This window comes from Heliconius melpomene, chromosome 17, assembly GCF_056956725.1.
Source record: "Heliconius melpomene rosina isolate 202511_hmr_F chromosome 17, ASM5695672v1, whole genome shotgun sequence".
Classification (NCBI taxonomy): Eukaryota; Metazoa; Arthropoda; class Insecta; order Lepidoptera; family Nymphalidae; genus Heliconius; species Heliconius melpomene.
The window spans coordinates 7,936,518-7,951,181 of NC_140405.1; the positions used below are offsets into that span (position 1 = coordinate 7,936,518).

The following is a 14,664-nucleotide window of genomic DNA, read 5'->3' on the forward strand; positions in this document are numbered from 1 at the left end:
AATATCTTGTATTTCGTTAAAAAAAATAAACAAGATAATATTTAATATTTTTTTCTTTATATTTATTTTTACTTAAATACCCCATTTAAAGTAATTTATATAAATGCTCATAGACTAAATTGTTCACAATACAAATTGAAGACAATAGCTTATGGAGCACCAGTCAAAAACAATGCTGAAATCTGGCATGTGCGAGGCTTTAATAAGGTTAACTATGTTATCTGACATTTACAGACGGACCGACGGACCGCAAGCGGATGCTAAATATCCAATAACGTACTTACGACGAGTGTCGATGTGAGATTTGCAGCTATATCACAGAATGTAGAATCAGGTAGAAATTAACAGTGCCCTTTATGAAATTTTTGGTATAGTAATCCTAACTGAATAAGCTTACCAGATTTAACTTTTTATTTTTACAATTATATTCATATGTAATTTTAGTTAGTAATTGAATACAAAATTACAAAATAGATTAAATTGTTTCTTTTAAGAAAATGAGGATAAGATAATTAATTTCAATTATATCATTCTCTACAGACCTTGAATATCAACTAAGATAGATAGATTTGAATATATTTATTTAAAATTCTTGATGACATTTCTTTTTAATCTCTGTTCTATGTGAGTGGTATTGAAATATATTGACAATGCTCGGGCACATTACATTCGTTTCAATTTAATTTCTCTTTATTTATTCACCGTCGTGTGGTCGTTGTTTATTTGATATTTTCATAGTGTACTCGTACGAGTTGTGAATGTTGTTGACTTTTGAAATTGAAACAATTGAAGTTTCGATAATGACGTTTAAATAGTAAACGTGAAAACAATATGTCGTGCAATTTTTTTATGTTTTCTATATGACAAAGTTATTGTATACGCTAATTGAATAATTGCAAATATTTGAATAACTTAGTTATTTATTTAAGTTGCACTCGATAGCAATGTATGTCGATCTTTACATATACATACAATATATGCATATCGTTACATATTACAATCTACATGTAATAAGATTTAATTTATAATTTCAAAATAAGTATTAATTTTATTGCAATCTGAGCATAAAAAAATAACTCTCTCTCTCTCTCTCTCACAAAGTATTCGAAAAGTTGTTCATTCTAAATATGAAATTTCTGGAAACCAGACTTTTCGAGTTTTCATATTTAGAATGAAATTTCTGGAACTCACTCCGACTGACTAGATTTATTGAAAATGTGTAAAAATTGCAAAATCAATGATACTTTGAGAAACCTCTAAGATATCTGACTATATCAATGAGATTATTTGAAAAAAAAAGTCATTATCACATTTTTCAAGTAACTGTGCCATGGTAAAAAAATAAAACCTCCATCAAGTTAGTAATTTTTATTTTATTAAAAAATAGGTATTCAAACACCGATATAAAATTAAAATAGGTTTTGATTATTGTGACCATAGTAATTAATGTTGCCATAACATAAACGTATCTGCACAAAAATAGGCCTTATCATTGTGTCGTACAGATATTATAAATGAAATATTCGAAGTTGTCATTAGCAAAACTTACATTATTGCTTTGCTATTTTAACTGTTACATCTATATTAGCTATAAATTTTACAGATTTGCATCGAAAAAATATTTCTATGTGTTTCATAATACTTTAGCAATAATACAAGAAGATATAAATTATAAGCCAAAATACAGGAAAAATATATTGTACATACTATTGAATTTTATACATATTTATAGAGCTAAATAAAAAATGTTAACGTCTAAGATTTAATTATGAAATTAATGACGAATATGTAAAAACAACGAATGCAAATGTTTGCTTTAAATATTGGAAGCTTGCCTGATCCTTACAATAAATCTTTCAATTGAACAGTGTGCCAAAATAGGAACTAGAAGAGATTTTACATGTTATTTTTTTTAATAAAACTAATAATTCAAATGACGTTACACTAATAAAATGAATATCATGAAAATAAAGAAAAAATAATTATTTAAATTTTAATCACGTAATTAAATCATAAAATTAGAAAATAAATATATAAGTTTACCAGTCTAATATTTTTTAGGCATTAAGATTTGATTGTACATATTATTTACAAGAACATGGCCACACTTAACGTATTTAGGTACTACGTGCATAATTATAATTTAGTGGCAGATCCACTAAATTAAATAAAATTCAACATACGTAAAGTTGAGTGGAAAATATGTTTTTAATATTATAATTCACGTGTTTCCTATTAACTCTATAATACTAAATAAAAATATTTTGCAGATAGCTACAGTCAACGCTATATGTGGCCATAGGACGAACAAATTAATTATAATATAATAGAAGCCTCACATTATAACAATACGTACCTACCGATGATATGCAATGATACAATAGTGCTATCTTTTATAACGAGTGACTATACATATCACATACCTTACGTAGATTAAATTTTCCTTTTCGTAAAAGATTTGAATTTTATCTCACAACTCCAATGTTACTTTGTTATAATTTAGGAAACAAGTTATGGCACACGAAATTAGAGTATCTATTATATGAAATTAAATTTATTAATACATTAGTGCCATTTTGTTAGGCTTACGTTATGCTATTCTTATATATGCCAGCTATTTTCGCGTATGTGGATTTATCCATTGATTTTTTATATATATTTTTTAAATAATCATAGCTACATTTCTTTTATATGACATTACTAGAAATTTTATCTAAATCAATATTTACACTACTGTGAATTTTCAATGTTATTTAAATTATTGCCAAGCGTTTACATCAGTTTAGACTTAAGCTAATGATAAGTAGGTCACAAATTCGTTTACTGATATCCGACGGACTACATCATATTGTTTTATTCACTAAATAAACCGATAAAATCTAAACTTTTCTTAATTTTTTCACATTTATTATAATTATAATAAGATTTCTAAATAATCTTAAAGTAGTTCTGTACATAATTTACAAATTTAACATTACAAAAGACTAGCTACGATATTTATAACATAATAAATATTTATGATACGCAATAAAGCTTCAGTACACAAAGTTATTCATATAAAAATTAAGCAATTAAGCTCAAAAATAATATTTCACTGTGAAAATTAGTAAGAAATAAGATATTATTTGAGTACTGGACACAAAAAAAATCTCTATTTTTTACACTTCACTTCACTTCACCTGGAAACTTCACTACAGTGCACTTTAATGGTCTATACGTCTGTTTGGCACAGGTCGCCGAAAACCGGCAAGGCGTGATACTACCGCGTCACCGAGTCTACCCTCGGATGTGGAGCTGGGGGAGGATGAATAGGCGCATGGGAGCCTTGCGTCCCGTTTAGGACACTTTGTCCATGTTTGAAAGACGTCAGCCGCGCCAACGTTCTAGTAGGATCGTTGTCAAAATTAGGCCGCTCGTATTGATGCTTAGGTCTTTGTCTTTGCGGTTGCATAGCTTGCAATTCATCATAGCCACCGTCATCACCGTAATTGTCATCATCTGAATCATCTTCACCGAATGCTCTATACGTTGTCTCTGATTCGGAATTTTTTCTATAACTTCTACCAATTAATGATTGTGTCACATCTGGTTTGACGTTCTTATCAGTTTTTCTCTCTTCTAAGCTCTGATTATACCTGAGTTGGGCTTTCTGAGTTTTGTCTAATGAAGGCAAGTCATAAAACTTAAGAACGTTTGGGTGCCCTTGAAAATATTTTTCGCTGTATACGTTTCTGTTATAATATCCACCATTACTCGCAGGATAAAGTTCCTCTTCTGGTGCGTAACGATTGTCGTAATTGTCGACGTTTTTACTCCCAGGAGGAAACCATCCCTAATAGAAAATAATAATAATAATAAAATACATTTTTTTTTTCAGCTTCACGCTGTCTGGCATCCAGCAGTATAGCCAGAGAGACCATAGTGTTAAAATACTCCACTCCCCAATTTCTGGCGAATTCTGGAGGCATTGTATGTTGAATGGTGGAGCTCAAGGCCCCCTTTGCTTCGACACCAGAGCGAAAAAATAAAAATATTAAATATTTAATTTCCTCGAGTAAAAATCGAACTCACAACCTGTCGTTGTCGTGTTAGATGCGTCTTGCATAGTCACATGTTTATTGGGCAAAAGCACCACGATTAGCCTCAATTAATATATTTTTTATAATATACATTTTTTTATCAATTAAAAATAAATAAAAACTTACCAAAGAACTAACACACTGCCTTGTGTTGGCTACGAGTGTAACCGAGGCATACGCTGCGGGCGAGGTTGCGGTTTTGCTTGTATTCCATTCATTGCCATTTACCCTGGAAGCCGTTACTTCGGCATATTCGGGCAACTGCTGGGCAACTTTGTCATACTCAGAATTTGTTTTCTCTTTGCTTTGATTTGTTTGACTATTGGACATGCATAATCCTGGCTGATTTTCCATCCACAAAAGTGATTCAGTTTTAGTTACAGTGTTTTTGTTGTAACAGCTACTAAGTGGATGTGATAGGGAAACAGCCGCCTTTATATTCATTTGAGTCACCAAGCTTGTGCCATTTGAATCTAAAACAAATTAATTACTTCATCTATAGAAAACTTACTATTATATTTTATTTAAACGATATCCGGAAAATTAAGGATTATAAATTCTACCCGCAAATAAAGTGAATAAAATTGGCTTAAAGGTAACTGGGTGAATCAACAAACGAATTGCCTCGAGGAAACAAAATAAAAACATTTACATTTACTGAGTTTTTATTTTTCGGATTTGTATCATTCCTTTGTGCCACGAACGTGAATGTAAAATGAAAGAGATCCAGTGCTAGGAAGAGAGGGCTCGTGCTACCTTTCAACTTGAAAGTAATCTAGTACCCTCCCGCCCCTCGCATGGTAAAGCCTCCATCAAACAAACGCTCGGCACCCTCGCCACCCTACGACACCCGTGGAATGTTTTTAATTTTGAAATTCTGATGCTGATTCTAGGGAAAATGTAAGTATTTGAAAGTAAGTGATGTATAAAGACGTATTGTTTACATATACATAAACTTTCACCTTCACATATTCGAATGTTTATTTCTTACCGTATATATTTGGCAGAGCAGACTTCTTTGCAAAAATATTATGTCTTCGAACATAAATGATTCCTCCAATCATAACGATTTTAAACAAAACAATAGCCCCAATCAAAAAATAGAACCAAGTTTCCATTACAAAGTCACCAGCAACAATCGATACTTCTCCGTTTACGGGATATCTACAACGAAAAAGAAATTTAGGAAAAGGAGATTATCAATTCGACTGTATTTTTGTTAGTTCCACTTGACCTCGACATTTAGTAGGTACAGTAAACAGAGGAAAGTAAGTGTTAAGATACTCTCCGCCGAATATTCGAGACATTATTGTCACACACAGTGTCTTATTAGCAGAGAATTTAAATAATTCATTCTCCGATTGGGAATTGAACCCACAACACTCACATTTACAGACAAATGTTGTGCTCCTGTGCCACAGAGATTTTGATAATATAAAGGCATATCTAATTGTGACTTAATAGCCGATATAAATCAAAAATAAACTTTCATATGATGCTTAATTACCTTGATAATGGGTCTAATCCAACAGACCGAGAGTCGATGTTTAAATACACTTTTTGACAAAATGGCCCCAAGCCAACAATAGTTTCAGCGGCTATTTGGACCGAATAGCTTACACCCGATGTTAGATTAGTCATTATCAAACTCGTAGCCTGATGTACAGTCGTATTTATGGCTACCATTGACTTATTGGCTGGTATATCAAGCCAGTTCAGAACAACATTATATCCTATAATAGCTCCATTTTGTAAATGCGGTTCGGGAGGATGCCATTTTAAATGAACTGTCGTAGTGTTATAAATAAACATTTCAATATTAGTTGGAGGGCCATCGGGAACTAAAACAATGAAAAATATATATTACTATAGGTTACAACTTCTATAAAAATAATTTTAAACTTTGGTTTAAAAACCTACCATCATCCAGTGTTTGGGTTATTTTAGAATTTGAGGGTTTTCCTTCGAACCTTTTGTAGAATGGCACAAGGAAGAATTCATATCTCGTATATTTTCTAAGTGAAGTGATTTCATATCCAGACACATCATTCGAATGCAATATTGTTTTCATTTCATATTCAGTAGTTTTATTGTCAAGTGCTCTAAAATATATAAATAATCCTTCTAAATGGAAGAAGTTTAATATTTCCCACATGAGTTTAATAGTTTTAGAATCTATAGGTGTTGCTTCTATTAATTCGACGATATTATCTGTCATAATGTTCTTTTTGAATTCAGTATTATTAGAATATATTCCTCCTTCCCATAAAATATTGCTATCTTCACCAACTGTTACAGCTTCTGATATTTGACTTGGTGCAGATAGTCCATGAGAGTTTTCCGCTCTGACAATAAACATGTATGTTATACCAGGGATTAATGATTTCACTATAAAATGTGTTTGATGGACTCTCTTAGACACTACAATCCATCCCCGGGAATTTCTAGGAGTATTATTTCCCAATAAAGTTTCTCTCGAAAACATTTCTACTTGATATCCGAGAATTGAAGAGGAACCTATTTTGTTATTTTGATTCCAAGTTATAGTTACACTTGTGTCTGTAATATTATAAACTTGAGGTTTTGTTGGTGGTCCTGGTAGAGCAGAGGTATCAGCTGCTCTAAAGAAATGAATATTTGGATTAATGGGACTATCAACGAGTAGCACTCCGCTCCATACATATTTTCCATGTTGAGACGAAGCGACACACGTGTAAGTGCCGCTGTCAATTTTATCTAAATCTCTTAAAATCAGTGTACCATCACTAGAGATATTCCTTCGATGATTTTGTATTAACGCTTCTCCTTCAAAATACCAAGCAATAATGGGTTCAGGTTCTCCAATTGCCGCACAAGGAAAAACAGCCATTGATTTTATAGGTAACGTTTGGTTAGAGGGACCGCTTGTTATGATTGGCGGTGGGCGGTCATCGTCTGACGTCACGGTTAGTTTTCCTCTAACAAACGAACTGCCAGCAAAGTTTACCGCCGAACACACTATTGTGCTTCCACTAATATTTTTATTTGTATTATTGATCGTCAATATTGTTATACCATCTGATACCGACGAAGCGTGATATTTTTGTATCGATGTACCAGGTAGTATGATAGTTCTATTACCTTCGATACTCCAATACATAGTCGGTTCTGGTTTGCCTGTAGAGGCACATGTAAATGTGGCTGTTGAACCACTCTCAACAATTACGGAATGTGGCTTCATTGTAACTGAAGGAGGTTCTGAGAAAATAAAAATGAGTTATATTTATCTACATAAGACTAATATTTTGATATCGACTATTGCCATGTTAAAAAATATGTATAAACCATTTTACATATACATATGCCATTGTACATAATATAGATATTTTATGTACTTATATGAAAAAAAAAGTGACTTTCTTTCAAATAGAGCTTTACATACCGTGAACGGTCAAGTATCCGCTTGCACTAACTGCTCCTACGGCATTGTCAGCTTCACACGTATATTCTCCCTCGTCTGCTAAAACAACATTGTCGAGCCTGAGGCTCCTATCGTCAAGGACTTTGACACGCCCTAGTGGCATGTTACCACCGCCGGCTGTCCTCCTCCAGAGTACGTCAGGTAGAGGATCACCTCCCACTCTACATTGGAAAGTTACACTTCCTCCAGTCTGTGCCACAACATCCTCCGGGCCAGCAATTAAATACGGCTTAACTGCATAATACAAATTGATTTAAATTAGTATATTTAATTATTTTATTTTATACTAAAATTGGATAAAGACGAAGTACTTATTAATAAATTCCTGGTGATAATAAATATTGTTAATAACTTACTATGAATTCTTAAAGTAGCAATTGCAGATTCCCTAGTACCAGCTGCATTCCTTGCAATACATTGATATCTGCCAGCATCGGTTTGCCTCGCGTCTTGTATTACGAGACTGCCTCCGTCTACTAGATGCATTCTAAATAAACAATAAACGGTGCTATAATTCTTAATATACAATGAAATTATTAATTACATATTCATTACTTTGAATAAAGCAAAAGTAACAAAGTCATTCAAATATTGGGCGGAATAATTGAATAGGAAATTAACATTTAATAAAGGGTCCGGTGAGTCACAACTATTCAGATTTTTACTTGATTGCTTGTCGAGCTCTTCAAATATCCCCTTCCTTATGACTTTGATGTACTCTCCCTACTGTTAATTATTTTCATGCTTCGCCATACACACACTATGCCCTCAAGATGTAACCTAACGCCATATCTCATAAAAATTCATAGACAACGAATGGAAATGAATTGGCAATAAATTTTTTGACAAAATTCAATTTGAAGTCAGCGAAGATTGTTATTAAATAAAAAAAGGAAACATGTCCCAGCTACGAGTATATTGAATTAGGTGTAAATTGCGTAAAAAATGTTGTTGATATTTTACTACACGTAAAGTTTAAATTACCTGTTTCATATTTAGAAATATAATGATATATTTGGGCGTCCACAGTTTTCTATAATATAAAGAGAACCGAAGAGCGGAGTGTTTTAAAACTGAGGGATAGAGCGTGAAGCTGTATTTGTATTGTTATTATGTAATGAATACAAATACAATACATAAATTATATTCCTCCAAAGAAATTTGATTATATGCTACTTTATTCAGTAGAGATTTACAAGACTATCGCGTTTCCACCATCCCATTTAACTCCAAGTGCTCTTACCAACTACCCTCGATTTTACGTTAAGTGCGCTCTGTCGAACTGGCGAGTAACTTTCATTTGATATCCCAGAGCTCTACATTTTAATATATCTGCCAACTTTACTAGATTTCCGCAATCCGAAGTTAGTTCCTAACAGTCGTTTAGTGTTCACATAAATTATTCATCTGACAAAAGCATTCTGGTGTAAGTAGCCATATTCTATTATTTCAAGTTAAATCTTACACACATTCATGTATGTTATAAATTACCTGGAATCTCCATCGAAATGCAAAACTTGGCCATTCTTCTTCCAATAAACTGTTGGTTCTGGAGAACCTCGTGGAGGGGAGCATTCTAATATCACAGTTTCCCCTTGCGCTGTCTGAGTGGTAACTGGTCCTAAGCGAAATTCCTCTCGAAGAACTACAAAAGTCGAAAATTATTTAATAATAAAAATATATTGCAGTCACAGTTACCTTGTATAATATTTTGTTATTTAAGTAAAAGTAAATCTTACCAGCAACGTGTAGTGTAGCGTTTCGACTCCTTGCAGTTCCATAAGGATTGGTGGCCTCACACCAGTATACTCCAGCATCTGAATGTGCTCTTCCATGTGTTGCTCTAAGGAAGAAAAGTCCTCCAGCAGGTAGAAGACTTCTGTGTGTGTCTGATACTACGAGGACACCAGCTTTGTACCATCTTATTGTTGGTGATGGAGATCCGCCCGCTCTGCAGTTTAATGTTGCGGGTTGATGTCGGGCTACCGTCACGTCCAGTGGTTGTTCTATAATATACGGCGCTTCACCGCTGCTCATGTAGTCATCGCTTAGGCCCCCATTCACTGAACCTATTGAATAAAAATATTTTATAATAAAAAAAAATATAATACCTTTTTTCGTATGTGGTTACATTTTTTATAAATATAATTGTAATTTAGAGAGAAACCATAAAATTTGCGGAGATATTTATCATATTGTAATTCACAGAATTAAATACGATTTCATAAAAAATTACAATATTATAAACACAATATTACTATTCTTTTTAAATTACTACTAGTATTAATATTTTACGATTCCATTTTGTTTAAGTCTTTATAATAAAGTGTTTATAAAAATTCCAAAGACGTAAACAAAATAAAATTATAACACAAGAGCTTGGCGGGTTGCTACTGTATTATAATTAAAATTTATTTTCTTTTACAACATACACTTTGTACTCTCACTTAAATTAACCATAAGTGTGTTGTCATTATTTTAAATTTATATAACAATGATTCTTTCTAGGCTTCAGCATATTATATGAATGGGTTGAGTGTGTCATTCTCAGCTACTTTAAAGCAACGAACAATAATAATGAGCTATAAACACTGGCTGGGGTCCCCCAGGATGCTGTACTGGAACCCTCACTATTTTGCTGTGTTTACAACGAACGACGCAGATGTTAGTTTTTGACACTTGAATTGATGTATGTCCATTGTTGAGCCTTAAGTTATTATTACGACATGAAAAAAAAACGATTTCTGAAAAAAAAACACGAAATCCGGCTAAAGTAACCGCCCGTTATTATACGCGACTCTATTTTGGAAATGTATCAGAACAGGGATTATGTCCATTGTACAAAGTAATAGTGTTTATTTATTCACGTGGCCCATATCGTGTGATGTAAAGATACGGCTAATCTATAATTGAATCTTAGTTATTTTTTGTTATCTTCACATTTTTGTCTCATATCGATATTTGAGATAACTTAACAAAATTTTTTACTTTTCCCTTGTAACAACACATCAAAGATTTCTTAAAAATCTTATTTATGTACATATTAAACCAATACAGATAAAATGCGGTGAATATCAGCACTATAACAAGTCAAAAAGAAACCGAAATCGATATAAATAAAATTTAGCGGAATGCGCGCCCATAAAATATTGTTTATGTTGATCTCGATACGTTATTTTATCGCACATAAAACTCACTTTATTGCTTAGTTGTGCGTTTGAACTATCGATTATATAGGATAAATGAAAATCCTCGATAAAGTAGACGAAATGAGTATCATAACGTTACATCCGAAAAATATGAAACTAAAAATAAATATAACTACCGTCAAAAATTTCAATTAAAACGGTTTGTATACAGGAATGCTTTAACTTTTTATATAAAAATAGTTTTATACAAAAAATATTTTTTAAAAAATATTACTTAGCTTTGAAGGTATTACTAAAAATTTTTGAATATTAAAAAAAAGAGTCTCAATCAATGTTTTCGTAGCGACGACATCGACTTTACGGCTAAGGGAGTGATATTTTATTCGCACGCGTGTAGTTATGTAGCTATTGTTCAAAAACTTTTGTTAGAAAAAAGTTTGCGAGGGAGCGACTTGTCCCCCAGCTAATTTATACTACTTGCACATGTTGACACGCGCCGAGTAAAAAAAAAATAAAAAAATCGGTTATAACAACATGGCTTTTACATTTAAGCCGCCACGCTGCAACAAACTCGCAATTTAAATCTAAAACTAACGACAAATGTTAAGAGCCCACAGCAAATTGACAAGCTATATAACCTGAAAACTACTAAAACTAAAATGTACAATTTATTTCACTACATTTCGCGGCATAAGAGTCAAATGAACGTATCTACATTTTCTAAATTTTACAGGAGAGCAAAAATACTGTGAATTACAACCTCAAATTTTACCGACTTATTAATAGAGGTAGTATTTTATTGGTGAAATAAAAATATATATTAATTTATTGTATACTATTAGAGCTTTAAAAACCATAATAATTGTTTATTTACATAATCTTACAAATACAGAATATATATTTTTTGTAGATACGTTCCTATTCCACGATTTAGGCTAATAGTCCCTCAACTAGCCACTCTTTTATTTTCTCATATCAAAGAAAACTCAATCTGGTTCCTTTTACCAACCAATCACTAACTTGTCGACGTGCGTTCACATCAAACGCGTGGTCGCTCGTTTGATACTATCAGGCTACTTGCCGTGTTACATCTTTATTCGTTATCTATATTTGGCTGATGAAAATAAATGGTGGACTCACTAGTTACATATGTTTTTATATAAAGTTTGTTTTTTATAATATTGTTTAACTATTAATCTTAAGATAAAAAATAACAATAAATAATTCCCCTAAATGAGGTGGTACATACAACTATCGTTTTTACAGACACTTTCCAGTGCGCCACGGTAGCCTTATAAACCAATTTAATTTTAGTTAACTAGAAGTTCGTCGTGGCCCAACAGCACAAGCGTGTGACTGTAAATATGACGGTTTTGAGTTCGATTTCCACTCAGGAAATAAAATATTTAATAATTTCGTTTCCCCGCTTTGATAATAAAAAAGCGTGGCATTGAGTTCTTTATTAATATGCAATACTGAATCGAAAAAAACTAGAAGTGTAACTGTAATTCAGCATCCTTCCAAGATGCAATCTTTCTCACCGTATATAATTTATTCAGATTATTATCTAGTGTCAAGTATTCAAACCTACGACCCTTTGTAATTCGATATTCGTTTGAACTGAATATCTAATTCTAATGACAGTGATTGGCTCCCTTAGGAGGCAATCATGATTTTTGGAATTTTGAACACGTGTGCAATCTTTAGAACCCTCCTTGCAATACAACTCCGGGCTGTAATTACGCTATTTTGTATTATTATCGTCGATAATTGGTCAGTTAACACCGTTTTTATTAAAATATCGTTCGATAACATTTTATTTTATTATTTAATATTTAACTATTATTAAACATGAAAATACAATTGGTTTAAAAAAAGCTTATATAAACGGTATAAAAATTAATTATATTAATTATATTAGTCTCCTGATTAAAAACTTTACAATCGGCAGTGAGCAATAACTTCAAGCCGTATCTCGCGAGTATCTAGTAGCGTAGACAGAGGGAACCTTGGAGGGAACCTAATGTTAAGACACTTTCGTTCTCCACTTTCCACCGAAAAGTAGTAAGAAAAAGATTGTTTAATTTTTATTTAACAATACAATTTATAATCATGACTAGTCTTTGCCTACAACTTGGTTTATGTGGACTATAAGAAGTAAAATAGGAAATCCTGTTTTTTGTCGTGTCTGTATGCAGTTCAACAATTTTAAGAGTTAAATAAAATGTTAAAAATAAATAATTAATAATAACTTGACAAATTTTAAAATATTAACATTTTAAGGTTCAAGGAATGTCACGGTTAATGAAATAGCACTTAACGTTTACGACACAAAAACGCCCAAGTCGTCGCGTCGCACATGTGTTGAAAATTAGCCGTTTTGCCTCAACGGATGGACGGATTAGACTAATATGAATTTCGTGATTTACAATGTTTGTGTTGTAACGCGCTTCTAATGTAAAAACAAATTGTTTACACAGTTTCAACTTTCACGGGGACTTGTATACCTGCGTGAAACAGAAGTAGCTATATGATAAACAATAGGGTTCACCTAATTTGGCTTTCCCTTCAATATTTTTAAAGGATTTTAATCCTTAAGACATTGATTGTAAGATACATATTTAAAAATTAACGGAACTTTATTTTACTAAGGAATCCGGAGTAATTGATCCCGTCGGCGACAGTTGTGACATATCTTTTGTTCCTAGTTTGTTTATGCAGCATTCAAACGCGTGGCAATTTGTAAAAATAATGATATAAATGGGGATTAATAATTTGAGAAGTTTTAAGCATTTATTTTTTCTTAACATGAATTGCAAATAAATGTTTAGCATATGTTAAGCCTAAATATACAGGTAGTTCGTTTTTTGTTGGAACATTTGATAGAGCAAAAAGTAAAATAAAAGACAGTATAAAAGAGACATCCCGCTTCTGTAGTGTCTCCATTAAAATCGGTAGATAAATGAGCATACTTTGCAACTTGAAAATTATCTGATCGGCAAAGTGCTTGAAGGATGTAAAAAAAACACATAGAATTCGGCCGTTGCTTATTAGCAACGACATCTGCGCTAAGGTCGAAGTGATTTGAGGGCCTTAGAAACAGACGGCTAATTTACTGCCAACGAGACGTACCCTTTTAATATCAACTTCCGCCTCTTAATTTCAAACGATGGCATATGAAATGGTCTATCGATACTGAACAGTTTATTATAATAGGGGTTAAAATATGTCAATATTCATAAAAGTTACTTTTGTCCGAGCTCAGATCTGAGATACGATTCATTTTTCATATATCTCATTGTATACAATGACTTCAATGCAAGTCCATTGTAAGGGTACCCTAGCGATTGATTCTGGTTTTTCTGTTTAATTTTTTCCACATATTTCACGCGGCATCCATCACGCATTAGATACAAAAGATAGGCGTCGTTTAACATTAGCTTAACTTCTTTACGCTTTAATAATCGCCTGGGGCGAACGCTTTTTTGGTCACCGATTCGTGAACCGTGGTATAATGTAGTTCCTTCATGGTGACAGAACTAACTGGGTGAATGGATAATTTGTGAGCTCGTATTTATAGTCTATCGTTTATAAAATGCATGCAATAGACAGATGCTTCTCTAAATCACTGCATGTGTGTTTTAGAAAGCTAATGACTTTAACTTATAAGTTACGGTGTCCCCTGAATGAAATTATGCCCCAGAGAGCAATTTTTTAACGTTTTCTTGTAAGACAAGACATTAAATGTATAGGGGACTATAAATATATTTATCTGTTTTCCACATTATATGTGTGAACTTTAAATAAAACCAAAAACAAAATCAGTGCATATTAAAAATTAATCAATAAATGTGTCCTTACTTGAAGCCAGTCGTGCTGCAAGGGCAAAAAGTGTGGTTGAAAACGCAACAGGTTGTAGATTCGATTCCCATTCGAGGAAATGAAATATTTAATATTTTCATTTTCTTTGCTCTGG

At 32.5% G+C, this 14,664-nt stretch overlaps 1 protein-coding gene across 2 annotated transcripts in view; it reads right to left on the bottom strand.

Moving 5' to 3' along the window:
• Window positions 1-1,353: 1,353 nt before the first annotated feature.
• The window catches only part of LOC146530122 (roundabout homolog 2-like), a 53,634-nt gene continuing 40,323 nt past the window's right edge, over window positions 1,354-14,664 (bottom strand). For both annotated transcript variants that reach the window (XM_085200517.1, XM_085200518.1), the window contains exons 3-11: window positions 9,279-9,608; window positions 9,031-9,184; window positions 7,896-8,026; window positions 7,501-7,773; window positions 6,000-7,316; window positions 5,587-5,920; window positions 5,071-5,243; window positions 4,206-4,552; window positions 1,354-3,832 (exon numbers count right to left, since the gene is read on the bottom strand). In XM_085200517.1, the coding sequence (XP_085056643.1) occupies window positions 3,260-3,832; window positions 4,206-4,552; window positions 5,071-5,243; window positions 5,587-5,920; window positions 6,000-7,316; window positions 7,501-7,773; window positions 7,896-8,026; window positions 9,031-9,184; window positions 9,279-9,608 (3,632 nt within the window). In that variant the 3' untranslated portion in view covers window positions 1,354-3,259. The remainder of the gene's footprint in view (window positions 3,833-4,205; window positions 4,553-5,070; window positions 5,244-5,586; window positions 5,921-5,999; window positions 7,317-7,500; window positions 7,774-7,895; window positions 8,027-9,030; window positions 9,185-9,278; window positions 9,609-14,664) is intronic.